General features: G+C 45.2%; 1 protein-coding gene across 2 annotated transcripts in view; it reads left to right on the top strand.

Annotated features, from left to right (window-relative positions):
* GRHL3 (grainyhead like transcription factor 3) overlaps positions 1–14,027 on the top strand; it is a 48,573-nt gene that overhangs the window by 14,026 nt on the left and 20,520 nt on the right. For both annotated transcript variants that reach the window (XM_081016796.1, XM_081016797.1), the window contains exons 2-9: positions 3,936–4,122; positions 5,490–5,551; positions 6,789–7,125; positions 8,734–8,813; positions 9,524–9,677; positions 10,324–10,435; positions 11,000–11,094; positions 13,113–13,271. In XM_081016796.1, coding sequence (XP_080872922.1) covers positions 3,936–4,122; positions 5,490–5,551; positions 6,789–7,125; positions 8,734–8,813; positions 9,524–9,677; positions 10,324–10,435; positions 11,000–11,094; positions 13,113–13,271 — 1,186 coding nt within the window. The remainder of the gene's footprint in view (positions 1–3,935; positions 4,123–5,489; positions 5,552–6,788; positions 7,126–8,733; positions 8,814–9,523; positions 9,678–10,323; positions 10,436–10,999; positions 11,095–13,112; positions 13,272–14,027) is intronic.

Here is a 14,027-nt window from a genome sequence, read left to right as displayed (position 1 = left end):
ATATACAAACATAATAAAACATTAAACATTTTTTAAAAAAACCTTCCCTATATAGGATTGTCTTCAGACGGCTCGGGGGTCAGATAACGCCATACCCTCCAACATTTCTCCAGTGAAAATAGGAGACATCCTAAGGACATTCTGGGATCAAATCAGAAACTGGGATGGCTTCTCTAAATCAGGGACATTCCTGGAAAATGGGGACACTTGGAGGGTCTGTGAGAGTTGTTAGGGGATTCCTATTCCCTTTACAGAGCCACAATTTTCAGAGTTCTTTAGAAAGAGGGATTGATTGTTAAGCCACTCTGACAATTGTGGCTCTTTGAGGGGGATACAAGGTTTCCTCACAACCCTCAGTCCCCTTAACAAACTACAGTTCCCAGTATTCTTTGGTGGAACCTTGACTATTTAAAGTGGCGTGATACTGCTTTAAATATAAAGCACAAATGGGGTCTTGATCATGTCCATTAATTTCAAAGGCTCTACTCTAAGTAGGGCTAATATTGGAGACAACTCATAGAAAAGAAAAGGAAGGAATTGGATGAGCTCCTTGGAGGGGAAATATGCCTTGAACTAGCGGGAAAATAAACCTCCCCACATATAGAAGCTCTTTCCTTTGCAGACGTAGCCCAGATTTTAGGGTTTTGCAAGCTCTCACAAAAAGGTGGCTCCTGGGCTGGTGGGTGACTCATCCCAGCCAGTGGCATCAAACTAGACTTGACTTAAAATGCCCGTCCACTGTTCAAGACTGTTATTAGCCAGTAAGTAATAGTTGCTGTTTGATTCTGGGACTGTGGAGTCAACAATGATCTGAGAAAAACTTCTGCCCCTGAGGCGATGGTGCCTCTGAAAAGTGCGCTAGTGCCCAAGGGTGGGGCTTAGGAAGGATTTATTTGGCTCTGTCCCCTCTGGCAACGGAGCTCTTTATTTGTTCTGATTGTCCTCTTCTCCATTAGCTCCTCTGAAAAGAAAAGCTCCAAGGAGGAGGTTCTCTTCCCCATGTTTATCAGGGGCGGGAGGTGAGGTAAATGTGAGAGCCTCAAGATCTGTGGCTCTGTTTGAATCTGGGTCTCCCAAACCCAACACTCTATTCACTACTAGACCCTTTAAAGTAGTGGCTTTCCCCAAAGAACACAGGGACGCAGGTGGCGCTGTGGGTTAAACCACAGAGCCTAGGACTTGCCGATCAGAAGGTCGGCGGTTCGAATCCCCGCGATGGGGTGAGCTCCCGTTGCCCGGTCCCTGCTCCTGCCAACCTAGCAGTTCGAAAGCACGTCAAAGTGCAAGTAGATAAATAGGTACCGCTCCGGCGGGAAGGTAAATGGCGTTTCCATGCGCTGCTCTGGTTCGCCAGAAGCGGCTTAGTCATGCTGGCCACATGACCCAGAAGCTGTACGCCGGCTCCCTGGCCAATAAAGCGAGATGAGCGCCCCAATCCCAGAGTCGGTCACGACTGGACGTAATGGTCAGGGGTCCCTTTACCCTTTACCTTTAAGGGTGCTGAGAGTTGTTAGGAGACCTCTATTTACTGTCATTGCTGCCTGACGCACTGCACCTCTCTCCTACACAGATATTACAAGCCCCTTTACATTTGGGCTGCTTATGCCCTCCCAAAAACACATTCCATAACTTACTTTTGGGGAGCACTAAAGGCTTAAAAGAAAGAAAGAAAGACAGCTCAGAGTCTGGAGAACCTGCTGGAAGCACCAGTAAAAGTCTTCATGGGCCCCATGGCACCAGCCACAGGAAGCGAGAGGGCAACCCCTGACTATACATCTAGCTACAACATTATTGGGCAGGTGTGCATACACCCCATTGCTGGGACTGCTGACTTCTATTTTCAAATGGACACACTGCAGAATAATATGGAATGAGCATTTATTTTCAGAATAAAACCAGTTTGTTAGGGGCAAAAAATATGCAATAGATCTAGATTGTGTGTGGACTATGTTGGGGGGGAAACAAGTACTCAAGCTTCCATTGATTCCAGAATAAAATGTGTGTTCACAGCTTCAATGCTGGGCTTCTCCTCACACTTGGTTAGCCCTTCATCAGCTATTCCATGTGGAACTGAATTTCATTTGTATGTTAAAACATTTCTGTGCAGTCTTTCTGTTCGCAAAGAGACAGCTAGCGCATTTCATCTTCTTGGACAGATTTCAAAGTCTAAACATGATTGTTGTTCAGAGATGTGTGTTTACTTAATACCTTCTGATTTTGGAGTTGCCTTGGTCCCATCCCATGCCTTTGGGGTGGGATGTAAATCCCAGAAACCGAAATATCAGCAGAACATTTAGGCAACTAAAGTCAAAAGGGTAACAAGCCCAGATGTGTTGGGTTACTCTGTTCTCATGAATCCCCCTCCCCCTTCCCTGTATTTCATAATATTCCCGAGGAGCTGTTCCAGGGTTTTGTTCATAGTTAATATGATTAATCCTGAAAACGTCATGCTGCGCAATCTATATAATCATAACTCCAATGCAAATATAGAGGATGCAAATAAGCTTGAGAGAGAGAGAGATTGTCAGAGCTGAGCCATAGGTTATTGAGTGGGAACCAGAAACTAGGGGACAGGACCAGAGGACAAGCCAAGCATCAACCAAAACCTACCATTGCCCAAGTAAAATCTCAGCCTGAACAGGAAGCATTGGAGCAGGCGTGGGAAACCTTTCTCAGCCTGAGGGCCACATTCCTTTCTGAGCAACCATCCCAAGGGCCACATATCAGGGGTGGGTGGAGCCAGAGGCAAAGTGGGTGGAGCAACAAATGTAAATGTGATCTTGGTACAGTAGGCTGCTGTCTCCCATCCACACCATACACTTAAAACACATTATTTCCTTCCAGAAATCCCAGGAACTGAGCTACAATTCCCAGCACCCTTAACAAACTAGAGTTGCCACAATTCTTTGTGGGGTGGGGGGAGCCAGGTGCTTTAAATGGGTAGACGCACAGAGAGACAGATCTGGGATGAAAACCCAGTGGAACATTGACTTTTATAATTTTCTCTTTTAAAAAATTTTTACACTGTACCATCCCACGCTCTTCGCTTTTCTTTTTAAAAACATTCTCAATTCACAAAATAATCCTCAAAGGGCATAATCTACTGGGACGTTGCCATGACTGGCTTCCAAATTGTTTCTGGGCACAATTCAAGGTTCTGGTTTTAGCCTATCCAACCCTATATAGATTATGTCCAGGATGCCAGAAAGATAGCTTGCTCTCATATGGTCCACCATTAACCTCTGGGTACCCTAGTCTTTAGCGGTTAAGTGGACAGCAACTGGAGAAAGGGTGTTACCATCAAGAAGTCCCCAACTGTGAAATATTCTCTGTAGAGAACCTTTACTTCATTAGCTTCCATGCTGTCAGATTTCTTCCTTGATTTCCCCAGGTTTGTAGTGAAAGATATAGTATTGCTGGTCTTGTTCCTGCTCCTCCTGTCGCAGATGGTTTTATTGTTGGCCTACTCTTTTTTTAATTATTGTTATTGTTCTGTTTTGTTTCAAATTGCTTACATTTGTTGTTGTTGTGAAAGATAGGGTAGAAACATGCTAATTGATTCAGGGCTTGGCTCCGGAGCTAGGGCTGGACCCTATGAAAAATATGAAGTAGGAGTAATCATGGGTTTACCTGTTTATAGTAAAAAAACAAGGAACCCGCCCTTCCGTCCAATTTAAACTCAATTAGGGCAGCTCAGAATTATAAAATAAAACGATGACAACACAACAAATTACCATAATCTTTGGCTGGGAAGAAAGACAAAAAACAGGGATAAGAAGTTTCCTCCTTTCACTGATACAATCAGGTTTTTGTCTCTCACCCCCAGCATGTGCAAATGTTTTGCAAAAGGAGAGGAAAATATAAAATTGCACCCTTTTTTAGCTTCCCCAGGAAACATGCTAGAAATAAACCATCTGCTTTGTCTTCCCACCCAGTTTTAGGTCTGTGCGCTTTCTGAAGAATGACGGGATGGGCTTCCAGAAATACCCCTATGCCAATGAAGACGAGGCTTGGAAGAGCTATCTGGAGAACCCTCTGACAGCAGCCACCAAGGCTATGATGAGGGTTAATGGAGATGACGACAGCGTGGCTGCCCTGAGTCTCCTATATGACTATTACATGGTATGAAAAGCGGCCAGCGTGACTCAAGGCCCCGAAAATGACATTTCCTGCCGTCTTCCCCCACCCACACCTAACCATGTGATGGCTGGGGCTGGTATAGAATCATAGAATTGCAGAACTGGAAGGGAACCCTGAGGATCATCTAGTCCAACCCCTTGCAATGCAGAAATATGCCGCTTTCCCATATGGGGATTGAACCTGCAACATTGCCGTTGTCAGAACCACGCTCTAACCTACTGAGCTATCCCCATTAGCAGGTGTAGTACAAAACATCTGAAAGGCACCAGTTTGGAGGAAAGCTGGTTTAAGTGCTTCACAGGGAAAAGGCCTGTAAACATGACCAGGTTCCTTCAGGTTGAGTATTCTTGGCCTGTGATAACTTTGCGGTCCTTACCACGCCCCACCAAGCAGTAACAAGAACTTCACCACAGATCAGGTGGCGATGGTAGTTGTCTATAATCACTCTGTTTGGGTCACAGCCACACTATACCTGTAAAGCACATGGCTTAGAATCATAGAATTTAGTCCATCTAGTCCAACCCTCTGCAATGCAGGAATCTCAGCTAAAGCATCTGCAACAGATGGCTGCCCAACCTCTGCTTAAAAACCTCCAAGGAAGGAGAGTCCACAACCTCTCGTGGGAGTCTGTTCCACTGCCAAACAGCTCTTACTGTCAAAGTTTTTCCAAATGTTTATAAAAATCTTGGAACTGCAATGTGTTTAGGGTGCAATGTGTTTAGAGTTTTAATTCTGTGAGGGGTAAACTTTTTCCTTGCAGAACTATGGGACCACTTCTGTGGCAAAAAGCCCCCAGGACAACAGGAAAAGCTCATAGGACCACACTTGTGGTGAAAAGCAGTGCAAAAGTTGCATAAATAAATGCAAAATTGCAATTCCCAGGGTTCCCTGAGAAGAGGGAATGACTGTTAAAACAGTGTTGATATGCTCTCTCAGATGCCTGAGTCTCACAGAAGGAAGGAATCCCATTCCACGCTTCTGTGTCCACACAGAGATTCTCCTCTGCAGCAGAATTGCTAACAATCACATATTGGCAACACATTTGTTGTTCATTGAGAAAGGATGCTTTTCCTGGCATGGATGTGAGAGGCAGGAGATGATGATGATGATGATGATGATTATATTACTTCGTTTAAGAACTGCTTTCTATGAAGCATCTCAGAGCAATTTCACAATATAAAGATATATATAAAACAGTCACCCTGGACCATGGGAGAGGGGACGTACTGACACTAAGGAAATGGGGAAATTAAAGCATAGTCAACCTATTTTGACAGTAGCTAACCCAGAAGCGTCTCTCTCCCTACCTGTTATTCAGGGAACATTTCTGTTTTTTGTTAACTTGACAGGTTCCAAAGGAGAAGAGGATCCTTCCATCTGGGACAACGGGGCGCAACGAACTTGGGAAGAGGTGAGAGAGAATCCTGCCCTGGGAGACTTCCAGAGTTTGCAAGTGCAGGGAGTCAGCTTGGCTTGTGACTAACTAGCTTTCAAATACTGGCCCAGCAAAGGGTTAAAAACATTAAAAATTGGGGGAGGGGCAAGAGAGCCAGAGCCCAAGCTACTATACCTTTAAAGCACATCCCCTCATTACAAGAATCCTGGGAACTGTAGTTTGCCCTTACCAAGCTATAATTCCCAGCAATCTTAACAAATATAGTTCCCATAATTCTTTGGGGTGCTTTAAAATGTATGGTTGCATGCACAAGGCCAAAGACTCAGCCTCCGCATGCCACTGCTACCCACCCAAAGTCACTCTGAATGTTTTTGAAATGGTATACTGCTTCTGGAAGACATCAAGGCCCTGACTTTGGCATGTCTTAAGGGGGAGTGAATTCCATAGCTGGGGGACAGGAACTAAGAATGCCTCTCTGGACAGCCTTCAAAGATCTGATCTTGGTGGATAGATGTTGTGATTCAAGAGACTGTTCCTGGTTGATCTTACAGGTTTGTGGTAGGTCAGTGCTGAAGGTGACCATGGGTATTCTGGACCCAGGCTGCCAGCAGCACTTTTAAACAGAGCTGGCGCCGCAGACCCCAGAGCACTGTTTCAAGAAGTGTGGGGCTCCAGAATATGGTTCAGCAGGACCCCCTCCCTCCTCTCAAATCCCCTTTATTCTAGCCTGAGGGGGGATTGAACTTCACCCATGTCCCCCATGGCAGAGGTAGCAAAGGACAGAGAGAACTAGGAGAGAGAGGCTCTCCGTGGCCTTTTTCTGCACTGAACATGAAGGTGATAAGCCTGCTTTTGTTTCAACTGCTTCCAAATCGAGCAATGTACTCCCTTTCATCCTCCTTAGCTTCCGTGCTTTTCAGATAACCCTCCCCGAAATAAGTTAACAGTCGGTTGGCATCTTCCAGTTTAGTCCCTCAATTCCTGGACTCTGTGTACCCCTGAGCTATGTGTTTTTACATGCCTATTTCTGAACCGTTGCAGCGGGGTCATCGTGAAGCGTGGGCTCTGCCCAGTCCCACAAGGGCTGGGTGGGGAGCGGTTAGATTTAACTCTTTTCCTTGCTTGGGAATGATGAACTTCCCTTGCCTGAATAGCTGCCTATGTTCTTTCCTTGTGCCTCAGGTGCGGATGAGTGACCAAATGGTCTTGCATTGCTAAGTATTCTTTTGTCTGGCTCCTCCTTCGCCTCTAGGCACTGCCACGGGATGGAGTACGAACCCGAGATTTCCTCCTTTGAAAACTCCACTCACATCATGAAGCTCCTGGCCGAAAATGTTTCCATGAACCAAGAGTATCTTGATGTGCCCAAGAAGAATGGCTTAGGGATGGAGGGCATCCCCTCTCCTCACAAGCCGCCTGCCTTGCCCCCGGGCACCAGCAAGCTGGAAGCCAGTCCCGAGAACTATATGCTAACCTCGGGGGATGTGTATGACAACAGCTCGCTCAATTCCCTCTTTGACGCGATCCACGTGGCTCCGCCGCAACAGAGGTGGCAACCGGACAGCACATTCAAAGAAGACCCTCAGGAGGTCAGCACTGTGCCCAGATGTCTGGGCTTGCCAAAACATTTCTAGAACAAAACTCTGTGGTTTTGCCCATCTCTGGGCAGGATGTGACATGTATGGTATAAATGGGAGCAGCACAAATTGCACTAATTAAGCGAGCAGAGGGAGTGTCCCTTATGTGCCAAGTTAGCCGTCATTGAGATTCAACAGGATGAAGTGGCTTGTTTTGTTGGAAGCACTTCTTAACATTCCCTCCATCAGCCCTTCTGCTTCCTGAAATAATCTTCTCTGCCTGTACGCAGGCTGGCCATGTTGTCGGTCCTCTGTAGCTTATTGCCGAATTGCCACCTCCCTCCCTGCTGCTACATCAGGGCTGGTCAATCCACTGGACATATGCAAAGGAAAGGAGAAGAGGGAGACTTAAGCCATGTCCATCCCCAACAACCACTGTCTCTCCCATTGTCTCCATCTGCCACTAATGAACACTACAGTCACAACTACACCATACATTTAATGCAATATTATACCACTTTAATAGTCATGGCTCCCCGCCTCAAAGAATCCTGGGAGCTACAGGCTCCTCGCATAACTATAATTCCCAGCACCCTTAAGCTTCAGTTTCCAGATTCTTCATGGAAGCCTAAACTCCTAAAGTGGTAAAAGAGAGCTTTAAATGTACCACAAATATATTGACAATACTGCTGAAAAGTTGGCTAAAGGTGGGTGAAAAGGGGTCTGCCATTCAAAGTTGTAGAGTTGACAGAGTGTCTTTCAAGGGTCCTGGGCTTCTGGGGAGAAGTGTGTGTGTGTGTGTGTGTGTGTGTGTGTGTGTGTGAAGCCACTTGCTATGTCCCCTTTCACACGTCAGCTCCTATGGCTCAGATGTTTTGCTTCACATCTAAAATAGGAAGAGGAAGTGCATTGTAGCTTCCTGTTAATGCCTTACCTGATCAGGAAGTGGTTTGGGATGTGGTTCATAATGCATTCATTTGGCATCAGCCTTCCCCGAGGTGGGAAATGAGGGATCCGAGAAGGCTATGGGTCATTGTAGGTACAGTACCTATAACCCCTGGCTATTGGCTCTGCTGGTTGGGACCGATGGGAGCTGTAGTCCAAAATATCTGGAAGGCACCAGGCTGGGGAAGGCTCTGCTTTATATAATGATCCTTCTCCACTTCCATCAAACCCCTAGAATTTCCTTGCAAGGCTAGTTGAAAAAAATACCACTGAAGAGCTGGATTCTTGAATTCCCTCTCTCCTATTCAGGGCCTGATCCTACGGCCTTTAGTAGGCTCAGTGGATTAAGAGTAGCGGATGGATTCCAGCTGGGCATGATAACTTGTTTTTTTAATTGTTTTTTTATTATTATTATTAGCCCTGCTTTTTGACAGCAGCCTAGCACAGTTCAGCAGCAGATGAAGCTTTTCCCTAGGACTTTTAGAAAACCCCCACCTGCTAAATTATTACATGTGGTTAAAAATGTTGGCGAGGCATACGCCAGTTTTCAGAAAATTCAGAACGAATGTTTTGCCTTGATTCCAAATGGACCTGGATGGTGTTCTTATTTCCTTGAGTGAACTGGAATACAAAAGAATCCATATACAGCTGTCCTGATTTTGTCTCTCCCTGCAGTCGTTGATCTTCAATGATATCCTGAAGTCCCAGACAGATGCACCATGTTCAGAGAGTTATTCCACCAATGATGCCAAGAGGTAACAGCAAAGGCTTTCTCAAATAATATGATCGAAATGTGTTTCGCTGAAGAAATGTTCCTAGTAAATCGAGGTGGAAGTTTAATGAGAGGGTTGTTCTGTCTCATACACACACCTGTTGGGCACTGTCGCTGGTGAGAAGGGAGAATAACTTTGCTTGCCTAATCTGTGTGTTCCATTTTATTTTATTTTATTTTTAAAATGGACCCCATCCAGTCATCTGCTGGACAAACACATGAATAAATACATAGGACTATCCTGCCAGACACCTAGTTTGGCCTTCAGATACTTCTGTCAATTCACCATTTGGGTGAATAAGGCACTGTCCCACCTGCCTACCTTTTTATACTTGCACCCAGTCCAGGGAGTCATAGAATCATAGAGTTGTAGAGTTGGAAGGGACTCCTGAGGGTCATCTAGTCCAACCCCCTGTGTCTTCCTCCTCCTCCTCAGTCTCAGTGTTGCCCTTGCAAAACTCACCAGGGAGGAAGATGGGGCGGAAAAGAGAATTAGTTGGCTCACCCTGCCATGGGCTCCGGCTCCACTTCCTGTTGGCCTCTCTGCCTTCTGCCCTTACCAGTTCCAATGGTCCCCAGCCGCCACTGGCTTCTTGTCTGTGTTTTGGTGTGTCTTGCAGAGTAAAATAGTATAAGTGGTTTATTTAATCTCTGCCTTCTCCCTCTCCCTCTTTTTTAATTGCTCCATTTAAGTGACTTTGAATATATGTTGGGATCCCCTAAAGCTATTCACATCAAATCGGGTGACTCACCCATGGCCTACCTCAACAAAGGACAGTTCTACCCAGTCACGCTGCGGACAGCTGCAGAAGCGAAATGTTTACACCTGTCCTCTAATAAAGTGAAGGTAAGTGATGTGCCAAGGAAAGTTCCCAGCAATATATCATGTGGAACAGCTGAGTTGCCCCCCCCCCCCCCCAGTTTTCTGAAGCCAGAGATATTACAGCCAATCGCCATGGAGGTTTCAGAAATTATAGCATATGCTTTAAAGTAGAGGTCAGGGAAGTGCTGAGGGCTGCATTGCCCAAGTGGAACTCACTAAACCCCGCACAAGAATGCGAATAATATTGATGCACAGATGAACTGCAAGCCTTTCCTGACAGTTATTCAAAACCTCAAACATCAAAACGCAATTGCATCCTGACAATTGCAGTCATATGGTTGCAAAATGTATGGGTGCCGTTTCCATATTTCCAAGGTACACCAAGCTTTTTCTTTGCTTGGACATTTTGCTTTGGTTTTCCTGCTATAGGTTCTGAAAAGGAAAGGAGTGGCAGTTGCATACGTTATACAACAGCAAAGCCCTTTTCCCTTTCAGCTGCTCCCCACTGTGTGGGAGGGGATGCATACCAGCCCATGGGCTGGAACGCCTGTACTAAAGTGTTTCCCCAAGCTGGATTTGATTTTGCAAATGAATACATAAGTTAATACTATATATACTACAGTATTATGTATTGAACAGTAATCCAATTGGCTTTTTCCCTTTCTCCCAGAGTGTTGTGATGGTGGTTTTTGACAATGAAAAAATTCCAGTGGAGCAGCTCAAGTTCTGGAAGCACTGGCATTCACGTCAACCTACTGCTAAACAGAGAGTCATCGATGTCGGTAAGGAATAGAGATGCTTTCGGATTTCTTGTCTAGGAGGGAAAGGAAACAGAAGCAGTGAAAAAAACCCTCCCTCTTTTATTTCCAAGTGAATGCAGTCCTTATTAGCACTTAGGATATTAAATTGAACTGGTTGCTGTTCTGATTTAAAAGAATAAGAATAAGAATTTATTTTTTATACCCTGCCCAGTGTTTACAGGGTTTTCATCATAAAGATTCCTAGGATAAAGGGGTGGCCTTGTGTGTGTACTTAGAAAATCATGAAGAATAGCTTTCAGCTACCCAGTTTTAATAGCAGACTTCTGCATCCCTTGTAAGCTCTGGAAAGTTGCATGAGACACAGGGGTCTGCCACCAGAAGGAAAAACCAGCAATTATCTTCCTGGCCCCGGACCCCGCCTATAGATCTGGATCTTCACCTTAGAATCCAGAAGGAGTTTAGGAGTGGTTTCCGGTAGCCTTGAAGGGTGGGGCATATCACACCTCTTTAAGAGTATGGTTGTTATTTAATTCAAAAGTTATAATTGGGCAATTGAAGAGTAACTGCATGTTTCATGCCTTCCAGCTGACTGTAAAGAGAATTTCAATACTGTGCAGCATATTGAGGAGGTGGCTTACAACGCCTTGTCCTTCGTCTGGAACATTGCTGAAGAAGCAAAGGTATGATCAGGCCCGTGCAAAACATGTGGTCCCCCCTGTACCGCAAACCTACCTCCATTTCATACCTGTAGTTCAGCCACATCTGGAGGACCACATGTTCCCCATTCCTGCTATAGCATTCCAACATTAAACCATGCTTCAAACTCACAGTCACTTTTCATCAGCACCCTTTCAGCTAGGTGTGCTAACTCCTCTGCACACATGGAGACTTCAGTTTGTACCCTTGTGTCTTTTATGGTTTGTTCTGCTATCAACTCCAGTCAAACAGGCATTGCAGGGTTTGAAGTGCTACGGAAACCTGTGAACAGACACTGAGTTGAGACAGGTCTGCACACAATAAGCAGGGGTGCCTCTGTTGTGCTACCTTCAGCTCTCTTTCGCAGGGGGACGACACCCTATTTGTCTTCAAAGGTGAAACTGGGGGGCCCTCCAGACTAGTGTTTTATTGCTGGTATCTTCTGCAGCGTGTTCTGCCTTGACACAACAACAGTGCATCAGTGGTGGATTTATCCTGCTTCGCTTTGTTATGTGTTGCTTCCGCAAGGGGCTGTAACACTACAAAAGTGGGACAAAAGTGAACCAGAACATTCATGGTATGAAAAGTTGCAGGATTTCAGCAAGAAGCTACAGGACGTGCACTGATCAGAAACAAAGCAGTATGTCCACCCCAAATCTTTTGCATGTGCAAATAATACTGAAAGCCCGATTGGATATAACCACCACAATATCAACATGAGCACAAACCATTATGAACCCACAATAAAAAGGATGTCTGGAGGAATTTGGCTTGTCTAAAGCTTTCATAAGAGTTCCTGCCCGAACTGAGATTTAAACTAGTCACACGTCCTGCTATGTTTGTAGTTCTTTTAAGCACTACATCAGCAGCTGACTCCAAACTGTTAGCTGGGCTATAGGGGGGAAGTTTCCTGCCACAACCCTGAGACTATAAACTGTCATTTATTAGCCTGCAGATTAATAAGGGTCTGCAAGTTGTACTCTCCCATAAACCCAGACCAGATATTCAAGGTAGCTTTGTGTTGCAATAGGGAATAAGGCCTCAACATACCCACAACAGACATGAACCGTGGTCTGTTGGTGCAAAGCAATCTTGGGTTTGCAATCCCAGGAAAACAGCAAAACCAGGAGGTGGACTCTGTTTAGCTTGGTAGGTCACAGGTAGTGCTGGCTTGCAACAGAGTTATCATGCGCAGGACAGATTGTGCAAGAGGGGTAAATGAAAAACGCTAGATGAATTTGCAGTGTGTACTCTACTCCAAAGTAAGTTCCCCTAAGTTAAATTTGGCTTACTCCCAAGTAAGTGGGCATAGAATTGCAGTCATAGGATATCCTGAATTTAATAGGGCTTCTGAGTAGACATGCATAGTAATCCTGCTGTTTAGTGACTCTGAAACCTGATCAGTTGGTAGGTTTTTTTGCTCTGAAATTTCACTGGGTCACCTTTCTTTTTAGCCTAAAGGTAGCCATGGTCTTAAAAAAACCAAAAACCTAAAAACTGAGAGGTTATAAGCCATCTTCAAAGCATCTTCTTCCTTTTCACTCTCCCTCCATGGAAATATTCCAAGCATGTGATAGTCATCTGGGGCACTTAGGTTAGATGTAACTTACCAGAAACCTTGTTCCCCTTTCTGCCCAGGGGGCTGTTGAAGGCTGAGGCTTCAGAGACTTAAAATACCTGGGAGTTGCTGTTGAAGGCCTTTTCCTGCATCTGCCACCTGTCTCTGAATCTACCAGCCTCTAAATAGTGGAGCCAGGCTCATTATTTTCTATATGCAAGGTTTAGCTGTGCTTAACTTTGGACCAGAAGATTGTCGGCAGCAGCACCCCAGGGTTGCAGCCTCCCATCCCTACTTGGAGATGGGCAGGGGTTGAATCAGGTGCCTTCCGCATGCAAAGCAGATGTCCGACCATTGAGCTACAAGCTTCTTGGAATTCGCTGTATCTTTCAGAGCAGTGCTTTGACTGCCACTGCATCCTGACTCTATCCATTCTTCTTGCAGGTGTTTATCGGTGTGAACTGCTTGAGCACAGATTTCTCCTCCCAGAAAGGCGTCAAGGGAGTCCCTTTGAACCTCCAGATAGACACTTATGACTACAGTACTGGGACGAACCGGCTTATTCACCGAGCTGTCTGCCAGATCAAAATATTCTGTGATAAGGTAGAGTGAAGCCTATGGGAAAGAAGTTACAATGTGAAGGACTTCCAAAAGACGTGATGAGAATAAGGGATTAGAGAGCCAATGTGGTGTGGTATTAAGAGCATTAAACTAGGGCAGGCATCCCCAAACTTGGCCCTCCAGATGTTTTGGGACTACAATTCCCATCATCCCTGACCACTGGTCCTGTTAGGAGGGCCGAGTTTGGGGATGCCTGAACTAGGGCTTGGGAGACCCGGGTTCAAATCCCCTCACACTGGATAGCCTTGGGCCAGTCACTTTCTCTCACAGAGCTTTTGTGAGGCTCAAACAGGAAGGAGATAGCCTTGTATGTCATCTTGAACTCCCTGTGATTGAGGCAGGATATAAATGTAAGCAGTGCTTTTTTTCTGGAAGGACGCAGGGGTGCCCCTAAACATTTTGTGAATCTAAGTTTCGCCTCATTGAGGGGCAGTATTTCAATAAGAGCAGGAAAATGAGAGTACCCTTAAACATCTTTTTAGAAAAAAAAGCACTGAATGTAAGAAAGAAAGAAATAAGCTTCTTAAACAAAGACATGGCCTTTTAAGAGCAGCTTTGCAAGAGCTGAACTGTTAGCTGAAGAACTTGGCTCTGTGAAAGCTTTTAAATGTGAATAACCTAAACTGTGCAAGAGTTCACCTGTAAATCAGTCAAGACTGGAATTCACTGGTGAGCCTCCAGTTTTTAAATGCTAGGAGGTGCAACATATAATAAAAATGTTCTAGGAGCTTAATCTGA

The sequence above is a fragment of the Podarcis pityusensis genome (genome assembly GCF_964106645.2).
Source record: "Podarcis pityusensis genome assembly, chromosome: 8".
NCBI lineage: Eukaryota > Metazoa > Chordata > Lepidosauria > Squamata > Lacertidae > Podarcis > Podarcis pityusensis.
The sequence above is the reverse complement of the archived record's forward strand: the minus strand, read 5'-3'. Positions and strand labels throughout refer to the sequence as shown.